We start from the raw sequence: 12,904 nt of genomic DNA, 5'->3' as shown, positions 1-12,904 counted from the left end.
GGGATTTGTTATCTGGAAACCCATTATCCAGAAAGCACTGAATTAAGGAAAGGCCATCTCGCATAGACTCCATTATAATCAAATAATCCAAATTTTTAAAAATGATTTCCTTTTTCTTTGTAATAATAAAACAGTATCTTGTACTTGATCCAAACTAAGATATATTTAATCCTAATTGGAAGCAGAACGAACCTATTGGGTTTATTTAAAGGGGAACTCCGGCTTCCAAACCAAAAATTTGATAAAGAGGCCCAAATAACACAGAAACCCCTAAGATACCTATTATATTTGCCTGTTTCTTCAAAAAGTATGAATAAATTCCATTTACTATGCTGAAATCCAACTGTTTAACAGTTCTTCTCTTTCTGCATCATTTGAAATCCTGGCAGGGAAGAAGAGACTAAACACTGAGGTTACAAATTGTAACAACTTCTCCACAGCTTACAGTCAGCATGCAGGAACTACATAACCCACAATGCATTGCACTGTGATGTTCCTTATTGAAATTACGTGTCCAGGGAATTGTGGGGTTTGGAGGATGCAGGCTGAGGACAGCTGGCTGTTGATACAAAGTAACAGTAGTCAGCCAGCTCAGCAAAGTAGTCAGACAGATCAGCAGGAGAGCAGGGGGCTAGGCTTCGGGAACTGTTAGAAACCATTAAAAATCATCAAAATTCTGCATATTTTTTAAATGATGTATATTGCAAAGTTGCTTGAAATTATGTTTACTTTTCAAAAAGCTAAGTTATGTTTTTGTGGAGATCCCCTTTAAAGTTTAATGTTTCTGCCTTTGGTGTCTATTATCAGCTCTGTGATCCAGGATTCTGAATGGTTACAATTTGATACAATTAGTTGATACATTTTCAGCACTGTCTATTGCATATTAGCAACTATTGTATCAATTCTAACAGCTGCCTTTAATGAAATTTAGGGATTTTGCTCAGCAAGGACAAACATAAGAAATGTATCAACTAATGTATCAATTTAGAACAGTTAAAGAGTCGGCGACCCCTCCTCCCAGAGCAGCTTTAGAAGGTGGAAAATGGCACTTTATACTTCAATATTAGAAAAATGGCCACACATAGAAAATAACTGGAAAAAGTATTTATTTTTTGGTGATCTATCTTAAACCAACTGAACTGAAAAAAGTGTTGCAAGATGAACAACCCGTTTAAAGAGCCTTAGAATGGGTTATACCTTATACCTATAGAGGTAATCTTATTGGACTGATTGTAGAAAACGGACTGCTATAAATTACTGCTCCCAGCTCTACTTTTTGTGCATCATTGCTTGAAGGTTTATCATACCATAAACTTCCTATATGTGTGTTTTTCTTTACTAGCGAAATGCAAAAGGAATATCCAATTATATTTTAGGAGCACAGGTATGGGACCTGTTATCCAGAATGCTCAGACCTGGTGTTTTCTGGATAAGGGATCTTTCCGTAATCTGGACCTTCATAATTTAAGTGTACTAAAAACTCATTTAAGAAATAAATAACCCCAATAGGCTGGTTTTGCTTTCAATAAGTATTAATTATATCTTAGTTTGGATCAAGTACAAGGTACTGTTTTATTATTACAGAGAAAAAGGAAATAATTTTTTTAAAAATTTGGATTATTTGGATATAATGGGGTCTATGGGAGATGGCCTTTCCATAATTTTGAGTTTTCTGGATTTTTTAGAAATGTTCGTCCGGAATTGGTCCTAGAGGGTTGGTGTTTAAGCAACCTATTGCTCAAGCTCAAACCTTCTGTTCATTTAATTCTATATGGCCGAGGATTTGTGTTTTTTTAGGTTAAGATAGCCTCTGTACAAGCATAAAATAAGGTAATTAACAAGATCACAGTCCCGGTTACCCTGCCTTCTCTTATTTTGTGGTGTCCCTAGGAATAGAAAATACAAGGTAGCAATCATTGTTCTTCACTGAATTTTCTCACTACCTTCTCATGAATTTTAGCAAAGAGGTTCTATAATATATTCTAATTTATTATTGGTCACCTAATTCTTTTTGCCTTTACCTACTATAATTTAATTGGGGATTGGAATTATATTAATATTTATTGCACAGCACTTTAGACCTATGAATTTCTAGTTAGCTGATTAATTTGGGACAAATTAATCAAATATTGTGGGTCACACAGTTTCTTTTGTCTACCTACTATAATTAATTGGGGATTGTCTTATTTATACTTATTGCACTGCACTTTAGACTAATGAATTGCAAGCTACTACTGCCAATATGAGGTGCCACAGCAAGAGAATACTAAAGCCTTAGCATCCACAAAAAAAGATGAACTGCCACAGTTAAGTATATCATTTGAAACAGATAAGTCTCAAAATTTGACATATAGTATAGTTTACTGTATAGAGACATTCTCATTGTGCTCTTGGCCTACACAGGGCATGCTCTTAGCACAACAACAAAAGCTCCTGTGATCTCAACTGCAGTGTTTTAGCAATACCAAGAAAATGTGCATGCAGTGACACACTACTAAATGTCTCTGCCCCCCCCCCCCCCGAGGGGCCAGTTCTCCTATCAGAAGAAATCTGGTCCGGCCCAGGGATCTTCCATTGAGTACCATGGAGCAATTCTCGTACTGCTTCTTCTTTCTTCACACAGATGCACATGTGCAGAGTAGAGTGATAAGCCAACCAAAAAAAGCCTGAATTTTTTACACTACTGCGCAAGCATTGGACATGGGATTTTGATGAAAGGAGAAGCAGAGTTAGCTCTGTGCTGGTCACTGAGAAGAACTCCAGGCCAGGGCAGTTTTCTGCCAACAAGAGCACTGACCCCAGGTATAAGATGTGATTTTGACTTACCTTCTCCTTTAAACAATACCCGCCCATTTAGCAGCTCATTTTTATTATACAGAGCAAGCAAAAATAACCCTGAACTGATAGAAAATATCTTACCCTTGGGAGCTATTATCAACAAGCAGTCGAACTAAGATACCAGTCACAGCCACCAGAATTGGATAGTGATCCACGCTCTCTAGTCCTGTGAGGTAAAGAGATAAGCAAACTGTTAAGAGAAAAAAAAAGAAGAAATACTAACATGATTCAGGATACACAAGTACTTTATATCTGCAGCAACCTCTAAATTTAGGTATGGGAACTTCTGGCCCATCAAATAAAAATTCAAGTCTTGGATCACACAATTACCTGGAAGCCGAAGATTAACCACTCTGTCAAATAGGTTTCTCTCAGCTGTCACACGATTTAGCACCTGATTCAGAAGCTGAAAAGAGAAGAATTCCATGAATGGCCCCTTTCTTTTAGTACAATCACTATACTGCAACAACACCATGATACTTCTATGATTCTGGAGAGTGTATGTACCTGAGCCAAACGCCTTAGAAGCAGCTCAGATGCGGATCGACTCCAGTCCAGAAAGATGTCAGGTACAAGGGTGACTGTCATTTCCAAAACCCGCAGGAGGCTGACAGACAAGTCAAAGCAGGTGGCACAAACTTTAAGTTGCCGGCTATCCACAAAGTTCCTCTCCAGCCGTTCAGCAGCTTGCTGTATCTGAATGGGAAAGGCAGGCAAGAGAGATTATCATGTCTCTCCTCCCAATATCCCCCTAACACCCATTATCTACAGAATGGAATATTCATTTAATTCTTTTAAACTCTGAGCATACATTACCTGCACCAAACTTGCGGTTTTCCACATTATACAGCATCCTCTGCGCAACTTATTCTACTTTCCAAATACATGCGGTACCACCCGGTACTTAAAGGAGTTGTTCACCTTTGAGTTCACTGTTAGTATGATGTAGAGAGTGATCTTTTGAGACAATTTGCAATTGGTTTTCATTTTTTATTTGTGGTTTTTGAGTTATTTAACTTTTTGTTCAGCAGCTATACCAGTTTGCAGTTTCAGCCATCTGGTTGCCAGGGTAGCAATACAAAAGTAGCAATAAAAAGTAGCACTAGCGATAAATGTGTAGCCTTACAGAGCATTTGTTTTTTTAGATGGGGTCAGTGCCCCCCCATTTGAAAGCTGGGTAGTCAAAAGAAAAAGGCAAATAAAAAGCTATAAAAAAAATAAATGATGAAGATCAATTGAAAAGTTGCTTAGAATTGCCCATTCTATAGCATAATAAAAGTTAACTTGAAGGTGAACCACCCATTTAAGACTGGCAGGTCAAGTGACTACATTCTTGTAGTTTTTCTCTACTCCATCCCCATAGCACACAACTACTTCTCATCTCCCTGTTGTGGCTTTCATCAATCCAGTCTGGCCTCTAAGACGTCTTCTTTGCCCAGGCTTCACTTACCTCTTGGATCATACCAATGAATTCAGAGAAGGCCCAGTTTAGCTGATTCAGAACACTGTTTAGAAAGCTTGATGCCAGTTCGGGGTCTCCTCGTAGAAGTTCTGCCATGTGGTTTTGCAAGAGAGTGGACGGACATGGCTCTACCATAGCAGAAAAAGAAAAACTTAGGAACTTGCATAAAATCATAACTAAACCCCTAATAATACAATAAGACATAGTTCTTACTCACTCTGCAAACTGGGCAGGTTGACATCCTCAGGTTTAGTTTTCAGCAAGTGTGGAAGTCGTGTGTATCTGTAACCAAAGCCACAGCCCTAAGGAGACAATTGAAAACAGATTTGTTTTTTCTTTTCCTCAAGACATTTGGTGAACATTGTGGCACTTTTAGCAAAGAGTGCAATTAAAGCTCATCAGAGTACAATTCCACTGCTCTCTATTCATTTCTATGTGATTTTTTGGGACCATATTTATTGAAGGTATGAAAGTTCACCCTTTGATAAATACCCATACTCTGGTGAGCTGTAGTTTCACACTTTGATAAATACAGTATGTCCCATTGTTTTATGTTTGTCTGCACAGCCAAGTGCAGAAACCTATAGCAACCAGGTGTCAGGTATTTTTTTATTCTGCTTGCAGTGCCCTAAGGAAAAAGAGAATTGGTGTCTTACATTTACTGCACTGGAGCAAACAATCAGTTTAGTAAATAAGCTCCATCATTCTTCCCAGAATGTAATAACTTCTGTAAAATTATTACAATTATTATTGTATTATTATTGAATTAACAATTTAACAACAACCATTATTGTGGATACAGGTGCCATTACATCATAAAACTAAATTCTGTGCTTCCTACTTATTGGCTAAAGCGAAAGTCCCTTTACTGTTGTGCACAAAGTAAGGTCCATTCACTATGCTCTGCAAAGACTAGAGTGGAAGAACTTGGTTGGCCTGTCCTGTCTTCAACCCGTAGGAACACCTGTTGGATGAAACTGGAACAGCAACTGTGTTTCCTTAACATCAGCATCATGCTCTTGTGGATGAATGGAAATAAATTCCACAAACAACATTTCAACATTTGGTGGAAATCCCTTCCATAAATGCAGAGGCTGTTATAGCAGCAAAGAAATGACCGAACTCATATTAAAGGGGTGGTTCACCTTTCAGTTAACTTTTAGTATGTTTTAAAATGACTAATTCTAAGAAGATTTTCAATTGGCCTTTTTTTTTCTTTTTTATAGTTATTGAATTAATTGCCTTCTTCTTCTTCTTCTTCTGATTCTTTCCAGCTTTTAAAGGGGACATTTCATATAATACTCATCTTCAGTTATTTTGTTGTTCTCTTCATACAATATGTAATGATGAAGAAAAATAAAACGGTTTTAAATCTATTTTACCTTCTAAAATGGTCATTTTATCAGAGATGCGCACTCGTCTGTGTTCAGACTGAAAGGTGGAAGGGGATGGGGGCTGTGGGCCAAGAGGAAATTGGTACTGCAGCCCTGGAGGGGATAGGGACTGGCAGCAGGCAGGAGACTGAGGTTTGAAGCGTAGGAAGGTGATTGGGATTGCAGGCCAGGAAGGGAATCGGGCTTGAGCTGGAAGGGGATTGCTGCTGGCAGCATAGAGGGGATGGGAGCTGTGGGTCGGAAGAGATCAGTACTGCGGGCGGGAGGGGATTGGTGACTGGTAGTGGGCAGGAGATTGCGGTCGGTAGCATGGAACGGGATCTGTGCTGCAACCTATGCAGACATTTGTATTGTGGGCAGGAAGGGCATCCAGGCTGTCAGCTGGAGCACATCAGACTTGCAACAAGAAGGGGATGGGGGCTGCGGGCCAGGAGGGCATCGGGCTGGCAGTCAGCAGGAGTTTGGGACTGGCAGGGAGGGACAGGATCGGTGTTGCGGGTTGAGAGGAGATTGGGACTGTGGGCCGGGAGGGGAATGGAATTGCAGACAGGTAAGGGATCCAGGCAGTGGGCCAGAAGCAGATCTCAGCTGGCAATGGGAAGAGATTGAGGCTGCGGACCAGGGAGGTTCACAACAGCTGCCGGCAGGGAGGGGATAGCAGCTGTGTGGCAGGAGCAGATCGAGGCTGGCAAGGAAGGGGATGAGGTCTGTGAGCCAGGATGGGATCGGGACTGTCGGAAGGGAGGGGGATCTGGGCTGACTACTATGAGGGGGTAGGAGATGCAGACTGGGAGGAGATCAGGACTGTGGGCTGGGGCTGGCAGACATAGTGGTGGAGTGCAGAGCCGGCGGCTCGTGAATAGCTACAGGGAGAATGCTTGGACCGGAATTATGCGAAAGGGGTGGGATGAACGCTGTTTTGTGACTTTTAAAGCTATATTTGACCCAAAAGGTACAAAAATAAAAACAGATACTTCTACTTTATGTTAATTAGGATCTTTTAGTCCACTATTAAATTTCATAGTATATGTCCCCTTTAAATGGGAGTCACTGACCCCATCTAAAAAACAAATACAAAGGCTACATGTATTGTTATTGCTACTTTTTATTACTCCTCTTTCTATTCAGGCCTCTCCTATTCATATACCAGTCTCTTATTCGTATCCTGGTTGCTAGGGTAATTTGACCATAGCAACAGAATGCTGAAAATGCAAACTGGAGAACTGCTGAACAAAAAGCTAAATAACTCAAAAAACACAAATAATAAAAAGAAGTTGAAATTAGATGTTGGACAGGCAGGTGTCTGGATACTTTAGGCCATATAGTGTATATTTGTCATGATTTCAAGATGTACTTATTTACTTTATATCATAATGACCTGCAGCGAACGGCAAGTTTCCTAATCCAAACTCCGGCCAATGTTTTGGTATGGAATTTCAACATTCACTTTCAAGATTTGCGCTATGCTGAATGCAACAGGTAAAAACCACACACAGAAATAAATTAAAATAATTAGTTCTAATTTATTGGCCAACATGCATGTGGAATGTTTTTGAGGTAAACCGGAAACCTCCTCTTTTACTACTACTATATTCTGAATGGGTGCATCGTATGTAGTACAGGTATAGGATCTATTCCTTAAAATCACGACTTTTTGTCACAAATCAAGGAAGTAAAAAATGTTTAAATCTTTTTCCCTTCCTGTATCTAATTTGCATATGCATAGGATTCGGGTTCTGTATTCGGCTGAATCTTCCACTAAGTATTTGGGGGTTCAGTCAAATCCAAAATAGCAGATTCAGTGCATTTATAGTTATTATTGCAAAGAAAAAGGAAATCATTCGGAAAAAAAAATATTATTTCCCCTAATAGGGGTCTAAGGGAGATCCTATGATTTGGAGCTTTCTGGATAAAGAGTTTCTGAATAAGGGATCCCATACCTGTATAATGAAGTACTAATCCTATGGCTTGTTATCCACTTACTGCTTGTGCAATAAAAATCCAATTACACCCAAATTTCCTTACCCTCCATAGCCTCACGAGGATCCAGTTGGTTTGAGCCCACGGCCTTTGTTCATATGGAGCCAGCAGATTCTTCATCATACTAATCTGCCTGCAGAAATAGGAAGCCAATTAGCACATATGTGCAGTTAGAGCCACAACAAGAGTCTACATTAATTATACTTTAAGAAGAGAGTGATCTCACTTACTGCTCTTCTGAGATCCTCTCCACCGCACGCAGAGAGTGGGGGTAACAGACATAGCTTGCAAGAGCCTGCATAAGCGAGTCCTTAATATCTGGCATAAAACAGGAGGTTTTAGAAGACTCCCTGAAACAATTTTCCCTATCACACACACAAATGTCAAACCCATGGACAAAGTGTAAAAAAAATGGACCAGAGGTTAGAGAAAACCACCGATCCGTTTACTCACCAGTTCCCACAATTCTTGAATCTGCAAAGTGCTTGGCCAGGATGGTGGCCAAACGTGTTAGCGTTTCTTCGTAGCCTACAACACAAAATTATATATTTTTTCCTGCAGCAGCCTTTAAAAATGAATTATACTTTATTACTATATTAGACTTTATTTTTACATTTTTAAATTGATCATTGAGAAAATCCTAAAACCCAGGCAAGTTAAGAATGCTAGTTAGAGAGGAGCATATGAAGCAAACAACATGGAAAAGGATAAGTTAAACGTACCTGGGAGCTCCTCCATACTGCTTACTGAGCTAAAGTAATTCTTGAGAGCATTATAGCTGTTCATTGCCACATTCAGGTAAAATTCCGGCATGAATGCAAAAAGGGATCCAGTACGGTCAGCATGTTCAATACTGCGTAGACACACCTGAAGAAGCCAGTATACGTCTTGCATTTTCTCCTGCAACAGGGAATAACGCTTATATTCAGTGTCCATAGTTAGTCAAGTCAGTACAGAAATGTTCTTTCCATATCCCTTAAAGGAAAACTATACCCCCCAAACAATGTACGGTAAGTCTCTATAAAAAGATATTGCATAAAACAACTCATATGTAAAACCCTGCTTCACGTAAATAAACCATTTTCATAATAATATACTTTTCTAGTAGTATGTGCCATTGGGTAATCATAAATAGAAAATTGCCATTTTAAAAAATAAGGGCCGCCCCCTGGGATCGTAGGATTCACTGAACTCACAAACATACCAACAAACCATACATGTTAGGTCACATGAGCCAATTAACAGACAGAGTTGTGTCTTTTGCTCCCACACTTCTTCCTGTTACAGTTGTAGTATTTCTGGTCAGGTGATCTCTGAGACAGGACAGAGACCATCACGAAATGGTGGCTCAAGGCAAGAGATGTAAAAGGGCAAGATTTACTTAAATATATATTCCAGTTTGGTAAGATTCTTTAATATGTCACTTAATATGATATAAACTATCTGCTGCTTAAGTGTTCATTTTGGGGTTATAGTTTTCCTTTAATTACTGAATTTGTTAAAAGTCAACACACAATACATACATAATTACTAATCCAGTCCTACAAAAGTTACTGAAAATGTATATGCTAGATTTAAAATGTGATATTTAAGCATTGAACACTCGCATTGTTAAAGTTACCATCTGCAAGAAATCCCATTCTGTCTCTGGGGAGCAGTATATTTTATTATGATATTGAGAACCAAAGGAACAGAGAATGGAACAGTAACTAACTAATCTGACTTCTAGCAAAAGCCAAAATTCACCGTGCATCAAGGAAATGTACAAAATGCCACCACATATCACAATATAATTCTGTAGATTTTAAAAGAAAGATATACTATCTCATCTACCTTAACCAACAACATATTTAGGTTGGGGGTAAAATCAACCAAATCACATAAATGAACAGACTATCAGCACAAAGATGAAAGGGCTAGTTTTGAACAGAGAAATATAGAAACTGCTGATGGCCCTGCTAAAATGTCAGAATTGCAAATTATTGCTGACATTAAAGTTATTTATGCCAATGAAATTTTTTTTGTACAAAGTTCAGAGGATTCTCTAACCATAGTATTGAACCCATAAATTATCACTCAGATTACACAGGGTTAAAGAAATACCAAGCTGAATCCCCAATTATCCCAACAGACTTTAAAGCTTGTAGACTTAAATATCTTTCCATGTCTCCACTCTCTCAATAAAAGTAAAGTATGGTCCCTGCTCCCTCTCATAGATATTAGAAGAATAAACCTATTGAACATAGTAATGTTCTCCAAATGTGCCTATTTATTTACCATATCTCTGTTTGTATTACTTTATTACTAAGTTAGTCACTGCTTGGCGGTGGGCTTCTTCCTCAGCAGCCAGTCCGTGACCTCCCACAACTCAGAACAGTAACCAAGGTGTGTCTTCTACAATATAAAACCCACTGAGAATGTAATAAACCGACGGAACATAATTAAACTTCCCTGTCTCTAAAGGTGGCCCTACACAGGGAGATCCGCTGGTTTGGCAATGTCGCCAAACAAGCGGATCTCTCCCTGAAATGCCCACATTGAGGTGTGCGATATCGGGCTGATCCGATCATTGGCCCTAGGGCCCAATGATCGGATCAGAGTGGAGGCGATACAGGCGGTCGGATTGCGGGACCACATCAACGAAAAGGCCACGATCCAACGGGATTTTTTACCCTGCCCGATCGGCATCTGCCCGACTTTCGGCCAGATATTGATCGGGGATGCCCGTCGGATGGCCCCACACACGGGCCAATAAGCTGCCGAGTCTGTCGGCAGCTTTTATCGGCTTGTATATGGGGGCCTTTAAGAAAAGTATAAATTCCCAAACAGAAAAGTGTATTACTCTAACTCCGCTGTGCTTAAAGTGATACTGACACTAAAAATGTTATTTTCAAAAATAATAATCTACATTAAAAGTTACATATAGGCCACGTTGATCATTTTTTGCTGATAGTTCTACCTTTGTAAGTATTACTTGAAGTTCCTAAACCTGACTGTTTTGCCATCTCAGTCTGGCTGTCCCATCTCAGCCTGTCAGAGTTTCTAATGCTAACCGACTACTGCTGCACAAATATGGCAGCTCCCTCAAAGAGGAACATGGGGGTAATAAAGGTAATGTAAAAGCATCAGGCAAATACTTTAATGGCAAAATTATGAATAGCATTCAAAGATAATGTTATGATGGATATAAAAAAAAGGTTATTTTCTGGTGTCAGTATCTCTTTAAAACTCGTTTTACAAACCCTCAAATATTCCCTAAACAAATACTGGAACAAACAACAGGGCTTCCAAGACCCCTCAACGTAATTAGAGTCAAAGACAAATGTCTGAATATCTGCATAGAATGTACCTTATCCCATATAGGATTCACAAAATGAACATATCAATTCCTGGTATATGACTCAAATGCAAAATTCTTACGCATGATTTGGCTTTGCCCTTAAATCACATTTTTTTTCAAGACAGATTAATATAGAAATATCAGTGACAGTTTGAATAGATATCAAGGCTGAACACACCAGTTTACTAGTCAATACCAAACAAAACTCATAGCTAGAATCAACTCGCTTTTTGGTGAAATGAGAGCAATGCACCAATTCCCCCTACCTTAAGACACCGGTGAGGTAAGCCAAATAACCTTACCTTGGAATAGATTGTGACATTGATCCAGGCCAGACGCCTGCTCAGGTGATTTAACTTCTCAGAGAATACACGCTGGCTCTTCACCAACTCATCCATGATATCTGCTCTCTGGGGTGGAAGAAAGGAAACAGCGGTAAACTGGATTTAAAAAATGAATGGCTTAATGGCTATAAATACATTAAACTTCAAAATAAAAACAAATTTCCCCAGAATAAACCATGTCAAATACTCTACTCTTTCCCCATATTCATTTCCCTTATTCTTAGATGTCACAATAAATACTTTGTATCTGTCAGTCTATGCACTCGATCTCTGCTTTTTGAAATTATGCTTACAAGCATTGTTGGACTTTTTTTAATTAGTAGGCAGAATTTATATTTAACACAAATTCCAATTACTGTGCAATGACGTTTATAGATATATACTGCCCTTTTAATAAATACCTACCCTCTTTGGACAGTGTTTAATCTTTTCCTCTGTATCCTTTAGAGCCAGAGCATACTCATTCACATCATCTGAAACTCCAACCATCTATAAAGACATACATAATGATGTAAATATCATTGTAGACACTCCAATGCAATCCTCTGTTTGTTACTGCAAGTCACATATTACCATTACCATAGCCACCTATTAACGGCATATAACTTATTAAGTGCCCTTGTATCTCTATTATGGGTAATGACAGTATAATGTAGGAAAGACAGATCATTCTGTGATGCAAGTGAGATACGTAATTATAAAAGATTACTAAGTAACTCAGTTTTGCCTACTACAGCTTGTTGCCCCTCATAGTGCAGACTTACTATGCTAGGTCTGGGGGCTGTATATCACAGTAAACAATAATCTATACATACCTTTCCAAGCTGCTGATGTACACTCAAGTTATACATCATAACTGCCCCATCTAGGATCTCCAGCAATGAATTTTCTGTGATTACAGCATCGGATTCCTCTGGTGGTCTACCAAGTAAAAGCCCATCATTTCCATGTTGGCCTTCAACTGCAAGGATATAAAATCAAGGTGACACTGAATCACACACACACAATCCTCCTCAAATGACCATCACAAGTAACCACAATGCTCTTTAGTAGCCACCACAAGGATAAGCAAAATAAAGCAAGAAAAATTGCTAGACTTCACATGAAGTGGTAAATCGATAACAAGTGATGAGAGAACAACAAACTGGGCCAGCTCTGCCATTACTAAAACAACATGTTTGCCTTTACTCACTGTCATCCTCTGTGCGTTGATCCACACTAAGACTGCGCACCTTGACTTTATCCAAAGCTCCCAAGGGACGGCGTGGGTTCATCAGGCTCACAGCAGCTGTGCTCAGGAAACGGTTTGCTCTCCCAAGGGTTGGGGAGCTGAGCCAGCTCGGTCTAGCAAGGGCTCCCCCAATGGCCAGAGCAGCACTGGACCTCTGAGTTAAAGAGTCAGAAAATAGGTAGATTAAGTAAACATAATTTAAAAAAACAACAACATGAAAAATTGCGGGCAAATGAGCATAAAAATGTTAAGGGGCAGATTTATTAAGGGTCGAATTGAAAATTAGAATTTTCGTGTTTTTTTATGGTCAAAACG

General features: G+C 39.2%; 1 protein-coding gene across 1 annotated transcript in view; it reads right to left on the bottom strand.

Moving 5' to 3' along the window:
* Positions 1–12,904, bottom strand: part of rnf123.S (ring finger protein 123 S homeolog) — a 64,020-nt gene that overhangs the window by 21,154 nt on the left and 29,962 nt on the right. The window contains exons 23-35 of the mRNA XM_041561678.1: positions 12,551–12,743; positions 12,174–12,319; positions 11,764–11,847; positions 11,317–11,424; positions 8,397–8,574; positions 8,128–8,202; positions 7,905–7,992; positions 7,720–7,807; positions 4,518–4,602; positions 4,289–4,428; positions 3,346–3,534; positions 3,169–3,244; positions 2,920–3,004 (exon numbers count right to left, since the gene is read on the bottom strand). Coding sequence (XP_041417612.1) covers positions 2,920–3,004; positions 3,169–3,244; positions 3,346–3,534; positions 4,289–4,428; positions 4,518–4,602; positions 7,720–7,807; positions 7,905–7,992; positions 8,128–8,202; positions 8,397–8,574; positions 11,317–11,424; positions 11,764–11,847; positions 12,174–12,319; positions 12,551–12,743 — 1,535 coding nt within the window. The remainder of the gene's footprint in view (positions 1–2,919; positions 3,005–3,168; positions 3,245–3,345; positions 3,535–4,288; positions 4,429–4,517; positions 4,603–7,719; positions 7,808–7,904; positions 7,993–8,127; positions 8,203–8,396; positions 8,575–11,316; positions 11,425–11,763; positions 11,848–12,173; positions 12,320–12,550; positions 12,744–12,904) is intronic.

This window comes from Xenopus laevis, chromosome 4S (assembly GCF_017654675.1).
Source record: "Xenopus laevis strain J_2021 chromosome 4S, Xenopus_laevis_v10.1, whole genome shotgun sequence".
In the NCBI taxonomy this organism is placed as follows: Eukaryota; Metazoa; Chordata; class Amphibia; order Anura; family Pipidae; genus Xenopus; species Xenopus laevis.
Note: the sequence above shows the minus strand (reverse complement) of the source record. Positions and strands in the feature narration are given on the sequence as shown.